General features: G+C 55.5%; 1 protein-coding gene across 1 annotated transcript in view; it reads right to left on the bottom strand.

Moving 5' to 3' along the window:
• TMEM63C (transmembrane protein 63C) overlaps positions 1 to 14,253 on the bottom strand; it is a 63,592-nt gene that overhangs the window by 18,174 nt on the left and 31,165 nt on the right. The window contains exons 5-9 of the mRNA XM_069465159.1: positions 13,923 to 14,004; positions 10,015 to 10,052; positions 5,108 to 5,250; positions 3,719 to 3,767; positions 1,669 to 1,777 (exon numbers count right to left, since the gene is read on the bottom strand). Coding sequence (XP_069321260.1) covers positions 1,669 to 1,777; positions 3,719 to 3,767; positions 5,108 to 5,250; positions 10,015 to 10,052; positions 13,923 to 14,004 — 421 coding nt within the window. The remainder of the gene's footprint in view (positions 1 to 1,668; positions 1,778 to 3,718; positions 3,768 to 5,107; positions 5,251 to 10,014; positions 10,053 to 13,922; positions 14,005 to 14,253) is intronic.

Here is a 14,253-nt window from a genome sequence, read left to right as displayed (position 1 = left end):
TGAGCCTGGCAGCTCTGAGGTCAGCAAACCGTGCCTCCGTTATTGTCTGTGCCCCGCTGTGGGCCCCCTGCCATGGGCGGCTGTGGGCAAGAGAGGGAGGGCAGGAGGCTGCAGACGGGGCCAGGGTGGAGGACTGGAGCACGAGTGGGAAGGGCTGCACACACCCGCTGGCTGCCCACGATGATCTGTGGTCTCCCTGCAACTGCCACTGTTCCGGCGTAAAGCGCCACATCACTAGGGAAATCCCTAGCGTTATTCTAGCCAGGGGAGTTCAGAGGCGAGCGAGACTCTGGGGAGAGCATGGGGAAGCCTCCCCCAAACTTAGTACTTTATTCTGTGAATGGGAAATGTCTTCCTGAGCCATCACCTTCAAGATGACCGTCTGGTAGACCATGCCAAAGATTCGGGGATCTTGGCAGATGCCTCTGGTGACAATAGGGAAAACTGAAGTAGCCAAGTCCAGGCTGGTCAGAGGAGATGGAGGAGCCACCATGCCTGGCAGGCTGGGCGTTCGGGGCCACTTTTCAGGGTATGTGCATTTCCACTTGGGCTGGCTAAATGGAATCAGACCTTTTGGGTGGGCGGCCCCCAACGAGCTGACCCCACCCCACTGAACCTTTGAAAGGCTGACGAAGGGAGCCAAGGATGTCATCCTCATTGTCACTGCTGCCCTTCCCCACCAGAGCATAGGCGCTGGACCACACGGGTGACACTGCTGGTGCCTGCCACCGGCATTCATCTCTGCACACCAAAGGCACTGCCTGCTGCAAACGCTGAGACCCTGCCCGGTGCTCCCTCCTGGCCTTGCGGGTGTGTTTGGCTCGTGTGCAGGGCAAGTAAGGAGCAAGAGTCAAAGCCCCTCAATGCAGCCCCCAACCAGTGGTGTTCAGGGAGTTCGTGGAGAAATACCCCTGAGTGCTCACCTCTAGGGTGGGAAAATTCTGGGGCGTGTGTTCCACACCGGCCCCCTTGGAGTTCCCCGCTGGGATTGCGCCCCAGGTACCCACGATGGCAAGCTGCCACTCAACACTGCGTGTGTCGGCTGCCTTCTCCTCCCCCTCTCACTTCCCTATTCCCCTCCTGGCCTTTTCCGAGACCATCTCCCAAGTAAATGAATGCTACTCAATCCTTGTCTCAGGGTCTGCTTGGGCGGTGGGGCGGGGTCTCCCAAACAGAGACAGTGGGGTGCACAGGATGGGACAGGGGGTCTCTGGCCTCAGGGAGACTGCAGAAGGGCAGGGCACAGGCCCAGCTGGTGTGGGCAGGACCAGGCAAAATATCCGCCTGGCAGTCAGCAGGGGGCCCTGGCCACTCTGGAAGGTCCCTCCCCCCCCACACACACCCCAGGGCTCATTAATCCTTTAGTTCGTGGCTGCCGGGGGTCCACAGGGGGTCCAGGGGGCCCTGGGGAGGAGCCAGGGCCGCAGAGGTGCAGGGATTGGGCCACCTGGGCAGCAGCTATTTGCCAACTAGTTTGGAAAGTTTCAGCGGGGTGAGGGTGGGGGCAGGTGATTGTCCTCCAGGGTCGAGGGGAGGAGCTGGCCCCTGCTCAGGGGGACCCCCAGGATGTTCCACGGTGGGACTCCTGGGAAGGCTGGGTGAGGAAGGCCTGGCCAGGAGGGGGCTCCGGCCGGGAAGGGCCGCCCTGCAGGTGCCGCATTTACTCACCTTTTGGCTCTTCTTGGGCCCAAAGCCCATGGCGTGATGAGCCATGAAGATGAAGTTGGTGATGAAGTACACGAAGGACAGGAGGCTGTGCAGCCACAGCAGCTTGCTCCTGCCGGGAGAAGCAGCGGCATGAGGGGCGCCTGTGCGGCGGGCTGCGGGCATCACAGAGCCCACCGTACCACCCCCGGCCCCCTCCCACCCCACACAGACCCCCACGCCCCCTCACCCACCAGTCTCCCCAGACCCCCTCTCCAACCCCTCAGTCTTCTTGGAGCCCCCTCCCACCCGCAAGCAGGCTTCTCAGGACCACTTTCTTGGAGTTCAGACACTCAGGTACCTCGGAAGGGACATCAGTTGGGGGGGGTCCCACCCCAGCTAGTAAGAGCTAGCATTTATTGAGCACTTACTGTGTGCCAGATCCAGGGTGGGACTAAGTGCTGTGAGTGTATTTGCTCACTAGACCCCCACAGCCATGCACGGTAGGACTGTGATTGTCCTCATGTCACCCACAGGGAAATGAGGGCGGAGTGGGTGGGCGACACCCACGGTCACTCATAGCAGTGGCAGGGCCGGGAGGTGAACCAGAGCTGCTGCAGTACCGAGACTCTTCCCCACTACGTCACCCTGCCAGTGCCAGTGCTGTGCCCGGCAGGCCATGTGCGGAGGGCCCTGGGGTCACACGCAGGCCTGGAGGGAGGAGGGCCAGACAATTCGCTATGCCTCCCCTGGGGTAGGCAGAGTGGTGGCACTTGGGCCACGTTTGCCACCCGTGCTTTGGACTCACATGATGCTGTCCCAAGGCATCTGGCCTGGATTACTGTTCAGAAATAGCGCCCGCCTTATTTGGTGTGGGTTGAGGCGAGAAAGCAAGGCCCACCTTGCTTCAAAACAACTGCCCCACTCCCTGGCCCAGGCCTGACACTCCACATGCCATTCCCATCAGGCTCCATGTCTCGGTCCTCCATTTCTACAGAGCGGCAAGGTTACACGGTCTCTGAGGAACGTTCCAGCTCTCTGCCAGTATGGATTCGTGGATGTCGAAGGCTCTTGGCTGCGCTATTAGAATTCACTTTCTCTCGCTAAGGTGTAGGCACCTTAGGCCTGCAACTGGCGCAGGGAAGGCGCCAGTGGCCCTGCTCTGGCTGGCAGCCCCCAGGGGACGAGCCGGCTGAAAGGGGAGGTGAGAGGATGCCATGGCCCCGTTCTGCTGATGTTAGAGTTTTGGTGAAGCCAATCTGCTCCACGGTATGTCGCACGAGTGCAGGGGGCAGACGGGCAGGGGTGGGGGAGCAGAGCGTGGCAGGGGTGTGTGAACCCCACTCACACTTGCTGACACTGCTTCTGCAGCTTCGTCAGGAAGTCAGCAAAGCCTGACCCAGACACCTAGAGGGCCTCAGCGTGGACCCGCAGGGCCGCATCTGGCTCAGTACAAATGGATGCGGCTGCCAATTGGCTGATGCTGAAACCCACGGGCTCCTGGGCTGTGACGGGGAGGGGCTCAGAGACCATGGCCAACAGCCCTTCCCCCGCTGTGGACACAGACAAGGACCACAGCTCAGAGCGGATGGTACGCTGCCCCAGATCCAGGGCCAGCCGGGCAGAGGTGGGCGTGAACCCGAGTCTCTGATTCCTCTGTCCCTCTGACGCAGCATCAGAGCGGGAGACTGGCAGGTCACGATTCAGAAACGCAGTTTTGTGAGGGCCGACCCGAGCCTACAGGTGGGCAGGGAGACAACGTCTCAAACCTCTCTCAGCACAGGGTCCCCGCCTCTCCGGAGCTGGGCGTCCTAAGCAACTAGCACCACTTCTCCACGTCTTCAGGAGTGGCGGTTTGGGTCGTTTCACTCGTGACAGATGAGGACGTGGAGGCGCCAAGAGTCCTGCCCCACCCAGGGGATGCAGCTCTGGCATCCCACTCGGGACCTGGGTTCCCGGGAGACGGCTTTTCTCATCCGCAAAGCGGTGCCCATGTTGCGGACCGACACCGCAGACCTCTCCCCACCAATGCCCCCGGCCAGTGCAATGGGAGGTAAGAAGATCAGGTACCTACTCTGTGGAGACATTGACAATGGTGGTCCGCGCAAAGTGACTACTCCAGTCTGAAAGAGAAGAAAGTTGCCGACCCTGAGCCTGGCTCTTTGATGGCCATGGGAGCCAGAATCCAGGGTTCCTGGATGAATGATGCCTGGAGTGTAGAGATGCTTTCCTACGTCCTGCTCTTCCTCCTGGGGCCCCAGAGCTTGTCCCCAGCTTCTGACAAAACCTCAGAGGCTTTGTCTCCCTGGCACTGCTGACCAGGGCTCTCAGTGGGAAAGTGAGACCAAGTCTTTGCGTGGTATCGCCAACAACTGGCCCATAACAGACACCCAGTGATTGCGTTTTGAAGGAACCGGCTATCCGGCCATGGGCGGAATGATGAAATTAGCAACACTATCACCACCGGCAATGTCCAAAAATGTGACCCTGCTTCGTTCAAACAGAGTAAATCCTTCCGGCTAAGTATATCCGTTTGTTGGTTCAAACATCTCACTAGCTCCAAGAATCAGAAAGACAGGACTCAGATGGCATTTACTCTGGTAGTGGAATTTGGTGGCACATTCAATGTGCTACCCTGAATTAATTAAGTTCTGCCTCTGGCTGAAGAGGAACCGGTAGACACCTGAGGAATCGTGGTACAACTGGCCGCCACCTGGGCGTTGAAGGTGCTAGTTTGCACCGCCCAGCTGCACAGCCTCCCTACGGCTCCGTCCATCCTCCTGATTCTAAGGGCAATACTGGCAGCTGCCATTCATTGAGCGCCTACTGTGTTTCGGCTGCTGTGCTAAGCACTTTGCACATTATCTCCAGCCCCCAAGACAGGTGAGGAAACCAAGGCCTAGAAAGGCTGATTTGCCAAATATAAGACTCAATAATTTGCTAGCTTGGGCAAAGGTATTTTCTGGGGAGCAGGTGTGGGCAAAAGTGTGGAGCTAAGATTTTTCTGTCTTCGAAGCCAAGCCTTCATCCACGATGCTGTTTTGTCAAAAGGACTTGCCCTGTCCCAAACAGTGTGGGCAGAAGTCCCACGAGACAAATTCTACGCTTACAGTGCTGTGTCCATCACGGGGGTCCAGGGATCTGTGCAGTGGGTCACATGTCACAAAAGGGGGTCCCTGCACACCTGGCCAGGTGCGGCATGGGGACACGAATAAACATGGAGCTCCCAACTGAATTAATACTGCATGCCTGCTATGTGCCAGGCCCTGGGCCAAACTGGTGACGAAGGAGGGGTCATCTCCAGTCTCCACACCAGAGAACTGAGCCTGGCTCGTCTAAAGTCACAAGCTTCCACAGGTGGGGCTGAAATCCAGATTTCTGGCCCCCCCCAGCTCCATCCGGCCTCCCCGGCTGCCCCTTAGGTCTTGTGGCCAGGCCCCAGGGCCCGCTGAGCTCTGCCTACCCAGGACGTTTCCCGTGTAGTTGATGGGCAGGATGATGCCCAGGGAGGGGATGCAGATGATGAGCATGAAGATCATGAGGTGGTACTGGAACGTGACGTAGATGCGTGCGTCGTCCCCACACTTGCTGATCAGATCCTCGTCCCTGGAAGAGACACACAAACAGGGACATGCCTCGGGAGCCGGTGTGGCCACAACTTACGCTAGGGGCAGGTGGAGAAAAAGCAGCAAAGATTATCTCCTTACCCCCAAGTTTTGAGTTTTTGGAAAACATCACCCTTCTTCTCAAAGCCTCTGTTACGCCTGAAGTACATTTTGCTAAATTTCCCAGACGTACGAAGATAGAGCCTATGTTACAGATGCACACTTAGGAGCCCAGAAGCGCTCTTGAAATCCAGCATTCATTCATCCTTTTACTACTTCTTCAAACGCTCTGAGTGCTTGCTACGGGGTGGGCATCAGACAAAGCATTGGTGATATTGAGAAACACCTTACTTTTAAAAGTTGCTTAATTTCTTAAATTGAAAAGGAATACCTGAACACCGTAATGAGATATCACTCCACACTGCCAGATTGGCCAAAGTTAAAAAGCTGGGCAACACCAAGTGTTGGCAAGGGCGTGGGCACTGGGAGCTCTCCCGCCCTCACAGGTGTCTACACTGGCCCAGCCACGCTGGAGAACAGCTGGCATTATCTAGTGAGATTGAACACATGATGAGCTAACAATTCCACTCCTAGGTTTATGGTCAACGGAAATACATGACATGTGCATGGAGAGACGTGCATGAGAATCTCATCGATGCATTATTTGCAACATCCTGAAACTGGAAACAACATACATGTCTACCAAAGGTGAAATGGGCACAAGAATTGTGAGATACATATACACACACACACACACATATTTTATATATGTATAAAAGAAATAAAACACTAACAGCCATAAAAATGAATGACCCATAGCAGAACCTCACAAACACAATGATGAGTTGCAGATGCCAGTCACAGATGAAACATGCTGTATAATTTTATACATAAAGTTCAAAAACAGGCAATACTGAACTACGGAGATAGAAGGCAGAATGCTGGCTACCCTTGGCTGGGGAGGAGATGGAGAGGGGCGGGAACGGGGGGCGGGGAGGCTCCCGCGGTGTTGGTGATATTCTAATTGTGGACCAGCGTGGTCCTGCTGTAGGTTTTGCTTTGGGATCATTGAGCTGCACATTTGTTTTGTGCACTTTTCTGTATGTTTTATGCCTCGAGTTAAAAAATCTAAAAGCAACACATGCTTATATAAACTTTAGAAAATACAAAAGAGAAAAAAATCATTCATCTCCAATCTCAACAAACCTAAGACAATGACTACTGAGCATTTGGGTTAATCTCCTTTAGTTACTTGTGCTTTTACTTGGTGACATAGTTAGAAACAGCATTTGATATATTGGTCTTTTGCTTGGCATTTAATCTTAAGCCATTTCTGGCCGTTTTACATAATGGTGACAGTGGCCTCTGTTTCTGGAGCACCGGCTCACGCCCAGTGCCCGGAGGGCCTCCTCGCAGCAGGGGTGGCAGTGCCACAGCTTACCTGCCCTTGCCCTCTGGTCAGGCTTGTAGGTTGGATGCAGCCTTTAGCATCCGGCCCAGGATTTAGATTTAGTTTAAAACAATACTACAAAAAGCACATCTTCAAAATTTTTAATATCCCCATTTAGGGAAGTAATTAGAACTTTTTTTTTTTTTTTTGAGACAGGGTCTCACTCTGTCACTCAGGCTAGAGTGCAGTACAGTGGTGTCATCATAGCTCACTGCAGCCTCAAACTCCTGGGCTCAAACAATCCTCCTGCCTCAGCCTCCCAAGTGACTGGGACTACAGGTGTGCACCACTGGGCCCGGCAAGAACTCTTGATTTTTTAACTTTGAGCAGCTAAAACGCTTCCTGCCCTGGACTGGAGCATTAACTGCCAAGCGTCGGTGGCTGAGAACTGACGCGAAGGCTGAGCGCCAGGGAACAGGGGCGCACCTGCAGCAGGTGTGGCTGCCAGATCTGTTCTGTGACAGAACAGCACGCCTGAGGCAGGGTGAGGTCCCAGAACCTCCACTTGGGTGGAGAGAACAGAGGGCTGGGTAAGATCACAGAGTTTCCTTCCCAGGCCAGGATTCCTGTCTCCACCACTGGGCCCGTGCCCCGTTTCCACTCTTCTTTAAAGTGCCCCCTCCCGGACCTCCCAGCCAAACAACCCTTCCTCCTACTCAGCGAATTCTCCGTCTCTGCTCTCATCTCTTCCCTCCCTCCACCTCTTCCTGGAGACATGCTGCACCCACTGTCCTTCCTTTGACATCCTTTTCTCTCTGCACCCACCCACCCTTCCTGCCCCTGAACTACGACAGGTTTAGTGGATAAAACAAGCCACTCCTCAAGCGTCTGCACTCCTTGATCTTTTCCCTGACCTGTTTCTCCTCGAGTTCCCTCCGATATCTTTATTCCCCTCCTCCCATCGGCCTCTTGAGAAGGTGACCTTCATTCCCTGCCTCTGCTTCTTGGACATCCCCTCATCCTGGACCTGCTTCCCAGCAGAGACCCAGCTCACCAAAGTCAATGTCCTCTTCTCAGCTGTCCTTCCACTCAACCTCTGCAGCCCTGGAGGCTGCTGCCACCCCTCCCTGAGCCTCATCCTTGCCTGGCTTCAGGGATCCCATGCCCCAGAGGACGCCTCTTCTTCCTCCTGCCTCAACGAGGCCCTCCCTTGGGCCTTTTCTGATCTTGCCTCCTTGGATGACCATCCACTCCCATGACTGCAACTACCACCTCTGCACCCACCTCCCAAGTCTAACTCTCTAGCTCTTGCCTTTCTCCTAGGCTTTAATCCTGTTTTTCAACAGCTTGCCGGATAACTCACATGCTTGCCCTGACATCTCATTGTTCTGTGTTTAATAATAGTAATGGCATTACTATCCTCCTCAGAAACCAGACCTCAGTTTCTCCCTCTTTCTTAACCAGGCCACAACTGGTGGGGTGGAGCCCTGTGATTTCCCTCCCATCTGTCCCCTCCCATGGTTTCCCTGGTCACTGCCCCAGTTCAGGTCACCACCACCTCCCACCTTGACCACTGGAGGAGCCTCCTTAGCTGCTCACCTTGAACTTGGACTTTCCCAGCTACTATTCACCCCCATACTCTTGCCTATCCACAGACATCATCCTGAGTTTCCTGCTCAAAAGTACCAATTAATTCCCCGCGGTCTCTAGATCAAAGCCCACGATTCTCAGCATGGCAGTCAAGGCCCAGCTTCCAGACCCATCTTTTACCCTCCCCACTAACCAGGTCTGGACACAGCAGATTCGCCATTTCTGGACACTCCCTCCCCACTCATCTCTGCAACAGTCTTTTGCTCACACACTCCTTTATTTCTTTTCTTTTCTTTTTTTTTTTTTTTTTTGAGACAGAGTCTCACTCTGTTGCCCGGGCTAGAGTGAGTGCGTCAGCCTAGCTCACAGCAACCTCAAACTCCTGGGCTTAAGGGATCCTACTGCCTCAGCCTCCCGAGTAGCTGGGACTACAGGCATGAGCCACCATGCCCAGCTAATTTTTTTGTATATATATATTTTAGTTGTCCATATAATTTCTTTCTATTTTTTAGTAGAGACGGGGTCTCGCTCTTGCTCAGGCTGGTCTCGAACTCCTGACCTCGAGCGATCCACCCGCCTCGGCCTCCCAGAGTGCTAGGATTACAGGTGTGAGCCACCGCGCCCGGCCACACTCCTTTATTTCTGATGTGCCTTCCACATCGCGCCTGTTGAAATTCTTCCTGTCCTTCAAGGCCTAGTTCAAAACTACACCTTTCCTGAACCCCGCAGTTAGAATTCATTTCTCTCTTTCCCAAATGCTCTTCCCAGAGCAATAATAACCTCCCTGTTATGAAAGCTATGTAGGGAGTCTTGTTAACTTTTGTTTCTCAAAAAATGGGTTTGTGCAGGGGACTCTGGATGACTTGTCCCCGCTCGGTAAATGAATTAAGCCATCTTCCGCGACACTGCTCTCAAGGGGTGCTGGACACGGTGCGATACCCTGCCTTCCCGCCTTCCCCGGCATCGGGCTCCTGATGGAAGGCCCTCCCCGAAAGGAGCCTCTGCGTGGGGGCTGGGGATTTGAAGGATGGGCCGGGCAGGACAGCTGGGGCATATTCAGGGCGAACCCAGCAGCATGCAGGGCTCCAAGGTGGAGACAGAGCCATGTGCACGGTGTGCATGTGAGCGTGCCCGTGTGCATGTGAGCGTGCACGTGTGCATGTGAGCGTGCCCGTGTGCATGTGAGCGTGCACGTGTGCACACACGCAGTGGGACCATAGAGTTCTGAGAGGTTGTGCTCGGCTGAAGTATGTGGCCGGTGGTGGTGAAGCAGGAGAAAGCGGGTGACGTGGGGTCTGCTTGCCTGCCAAGGGGGGCCAGCGGCAGGGAGGGCCAGAAGGCGGGGTGGGTGAGTGCTGTCACGCCGCAATCCGGGCCAAGAGAGGAAGCCTGTCCTGCCCGATGTTTTTGCTCCCTCTTGACAAACACGATGAAGGATGTTCGCAGATATCAAGCCCGTGGCACGCGGGGGATTTCTTTTCCCTGGTGTGGCATTCACAGGAGCATTTTTACAAGCATGTGAGTAATAACTCGGCTATTACAAGTGGTCCTTCCCTGAGGGCCGTGGCAGAGATAACGTGGGCGGTGGGCGACGTCCAGTTCCCGTTTCACCAGCTGTGGCCCAGGAAGGCGTCATCTGCCTGTGCCAGGCCAAGGTGGCAGGTGGGGAGTCGGGAGTGTGCCTGTCCCTGGGCTGGGAGCTGCTAATTCTGCCAGGAGATGCCACACTACCATCCCTAATCCCCAAGCAACACTGTCACAAAGCTCCTGGAGCTCAGCACTTACCTCATGGTGAGGCTGTTGATGAACCAGGAACAGAAGCCCTGAGAGAAAAGGAGAGAAATGTGAGAAAACCCAGGCCCCGGCCAGAACCCGGCAGCCTGTGGGTCACTGAGGCAGCTGCGGCCATGTCCGGAAGGGGCCTCCGTGCCAGGAAAGAGCCTGAGGCTCGTTCTGGAACCAGTGCTGACTGTTGAAGGGGATGTTCCCCCGGAAGTGAGTGGACATCTCAGCCGTCCTGTTACAGAAAAGGGAGCCCAGAAGGTGGGCCTCGGACGGGAGGGGGAGAAGGGACTCCTGGGGCAGACTCCACTGCTTTCCGTCCGCCCCTCGTCCCTGGCTGCTTCCTTCTGGGAGATGCCCCTCCCTGGAAGCAGGTGGTCCAGTGGGCTGTCCACCAATCGCCTCCAGGGATTGGGGGGCCAATGGGAACAGGAGCAAAGTGGGGCCAATTAAAATTTCCTTAAGGGGACTGAGATGGATGTTGAGGGAAGGAGGGTCTCTTTCTCTCCTCTCTCTCACTGAGTTCCTGCACCTTGGTAAACACCATGAAGCCCAGAGTGGCTGGTGCCATCTTTGATGCCATGCGTAGACAGCTTGTCTAAGAAAACAGCCAGTTCAGCAGGGAAGGGACGGGAGAGGGGGATCCTGGTGGCACTGCTGGACTTCCTGGATCTAGCTGTGCCTAAAGCAGTCACTTTTCTTAAATTTCCCCACACTTGAGTCACAAATAACCCTTCTGTCTTAAAACTAGTCTGAGCTGGGTTTCTTCTCTTGCATCTGAGGGTCCTGTCCTGTCAAAGATGCCTTTTTCTGGGGGGTCTTGCTGTCTGCAGTTTCTGGTGGTGCAGAAAGGTGGCTGCGGCCACGGGGAGGTTGGTGGGGGGCCAGAGAGTCAGCTTGGGAAGGGTGAGCATGAGAGTGGGCTGGGACCCGTGGCTCTAAAAGCTGCCAAATCTGGTAGCTGCTTAAGTTACTCTGGTGCACGCTTCCTTCTGGGATTCCAGGGGGCCTAGTGAACCCTTGGAGAAGGTTGGAGCTCTTGACTGGCCTGATTTGGGTCACAGGTTATTTCTGTGAACCAGGCAGGCCCACTTAAATGACAGTCCCCCAGAACCACATTGACTGGGGAAGGGATATTTCCCAAAAGGAAGCCACGAGGACAGGCAAAAAAGAAACAGAAGGAGTCCCTTGCTCCCTTCGGCGGAAGGCCCACCTTCTGAGTCCCTTTCCCTGTGGCAGGTTGACAGACAGTGGGAATGGCCAACCGGGGGTGTTCCCTGCAGGGGCACCATTTCCCCAGCTATGTCCTGGGGAGCTAAATTAAGTACAGGTGCTCAGGTATGAGTCAGAGCAATGAAGGGAAATAGCATGGTGGTGGCGGCAGCGATGGGGAACATCCCAGGGAGGGGTGACTTGCTAGTTAAGGCCTCTCAGCCCAGCCACCCCTCCCTGCATGGGAAGTCGTTCCCTACTGCCCACCTTGGGCAGACACAGGTGCAAGCTATTAAGGGAACAAGTAGGTTTCTTGACGGCCCCTCATGCTTATGCACAGTCGAGGACACACCTTCCTGGGAATGCACTGCTGCCCCTTCCAGGACAGGCGCACAGGTGTGTGCTGGAATATACACAGGACAGATCACCCAGGAAAGGGCAGAAGTCATCAGGAGAAGTGTGGCCATGTGCCCATGAAAATTGCACAGACATGGGAGCCTGTGTGGGCCAATCCCTCTCTCTCTAGTGTGTGCATGTGCATGTGTGTGTGTGAGTGCACACACACACACCACACACACACACACCACACACACCACACACACACACGCCACACACACACACACACACACACCACACACACACACACACACACACACACCCCACACACACACACCACACACACACACGCCACACACACACACACACACCCCACACACACACACACACACCCACCACACACACACCCCACACACACACACACACACTCCCCATGAGTATGTTGTAGCTCTGAAGGCACAAACCATTCAGAGAACTCAGCAGCTGAACAGTAGCACGAGAGGCAGACACCACCTCCCCTCTTCTCCTGCCATGGGAGCCGGCTCAGTGGATGAGACAGTGACAGCGGTCTGGTCCCGGGCCTATCTCGGTCCCCTGTCATCCTCATCCCTGCCATGTGGGGGTAACATACCTGCCCAGCCTTGCTCGGGCCACTATGGTGAGACCGTTTGCTTTGCCACACGGCCGAGCCCTGGCCAAGGCCCCAGGATCCTGGCTGGACACGTGGGGGCTGCCTGCTGCACTCTCCCTCTCCTTGTCTAATTCAATTTCAACCCCCTTCGGTTTGACCCTCTCACTGCTGCCATAAAGATTTATCTTCTTAGGTTTTTAAAAATAAAATGATCTTTCTTGTCATTGTAAAAGGGGAAAAAAAGCAAAGCAAAGTGATGTTTCTAAAGATAAACCCGAGAGCCACCTTGCAAGGCAGGTGTTGCTGTCCTCATTCTACCAAGGAAGCCTCCAAGAGGTGAAGTCACTTGTCCAAGGCGCCACACTTTGTCCAGGGCAGGTCCTGGCAAGTACAGGACCCAGTCTCTCGAGGGATGATATGGAAGGAATACGGGTCTCCTTACTGCATCCAACAAATATGTACCAGATGCTAATCACGGGACAGGCTGGCCTGGATGCTGGGGTGCAGGGGTGACCAAATCCAAGTTCGGTGCCTGCTCTCACTGGGGGAGACAGACACACCAGACTGATGGTGCAGACGAGGGCTCAGAGGCAGGGGTAAGCACGTTGAAGAAAAGGAATGCATTTTCCTGAGTATATGACAAGAGATCTGGACTCACGCGGGGTGGTTTGGGCTCCCTGGGGAAGTGGCGCTTAAGGTGAAATGTGAACAAAGGGTGGGTGACTTGGAGAAGGGCCACGGGGAGGGGGAGAGGGAAGAGCCCGGGAGGAGGAGGTGGCACCTGGAGGAGCTGAACAGTGGCCAACGTGGCGGGGCTGGGGGAGCAGGGAGGGGACAGAGAGGCTGGACAGGAGGGCAACGGACCAATCCGTGGGTCACGGCTAGGCATCTGCAGTTTGCTCCAAGGGTGTTAGGAAGACATTGAAGGTTTATGCAGAGGAATCTGTGTCCCCATTCATGGGGACTGCTCTGAATGCAGGTGGAAAATGGACGAGGTAGGTCAGTCAGAGCTACTGAAGCCATCCCAGCAGGAGACTCACGGAGGCTGGGCTGGCCGGTGCGGGAGGGACAGAGAAACAGAACGGAGGTGAAAGCGGCACAGCTCGGGTAACGGACTGGAGGTGCTCAGGGCCTGGGCGAGAGTGAGAGGGGACCCCAGGAGGATGGTGAGAAGAGTCTGTGCCCAGGGACATGGGGACGGGGGACTTGGCAGGTATCATGGAATGTTTTGGACATACTGAATCCAAAATGCCTTTACCATGCCCACGTGGAGACGGTCTGAAGGCCATTGGATGACCGGGGCTAGAGCCCGGACAGAGTTAGCTGGAGATAGGACGGAGAAGTATCAGTGTAGCGAGGGCAGTTGTGAGCGTGGGTGTCAGGAGAGTTGGAGATTGGAGAAGAGAAGAAAAATTACTTTACCGAAATCTCTCTTAGATATTCTAATCAGTTAACACTTACTGGGCTCCCCAGTAGGTAGGTATGGTTAATAGCTCCATCTTTCAGATGGGGAAACTGAGTCTCGGGAGGCTGAGGAGTTTGCCCAAGGTCATACTTCTGGAAGCGGATGAGTCTAGCTGACTGCAAAGCCTCGGCGTCCCACCCGTGCTCTTTCCTGACCAGACCACCACTGCCTGCCCAGGGCTGGGACCCCTCTGGGACACTCCCCCCAGGGCCGGGACCACCCCTGGGCCCCCCCCCACCCAGGGCCCAGACCACTTCCAGCACTCACCTTGTCCCTGCGTTCCATCTCCAAAGAGATCTCCGAGGGAGACGTCTTCTCGCTGTGCTCCCCATAGATCAGTGAGGTCAGGCTGCCAGCCAGGGAAGGTGGCAGAGAGGCAGAAAAGGAAAGAGAAGGCCTCAGACGCCTGCCTTGCTCCCTGTCTGCCCCCGGGGCTGCAGGTGTGCCCCAGCTCCTTTGCTGAGCACACAGCTCGGGGACGGACCGCATCGCCCCTGTTGCCAGGTGCACACCACACCTTGGGAGTCCAGCCAGGGGATCCAGAAAGTCTGAGACTAGGGAAAAGAGTGGCCTTGTGCCCAGACATGGCTGCCCTCCA

Source organism: Eulemur rufifrons, chromosome 2 (assembly GCF_041146395.1).
Source record: "Eulemur rufifrons isolate Redbay chromosome 2, OSU_ERuf_1, whole genome shotgun sequence".
In the NCBI taxonomy this organism is placed as follows: Eukaryota; Metazoa; Chordata; class Mammalia; order Primates; family Lemuridae; genus Eulemur; species Eulemur rufifrons.
Note: the sequence above shows the minus strand (reverse complement) of the source record. Positions and strands in the feature narration are given on the sequence as shown.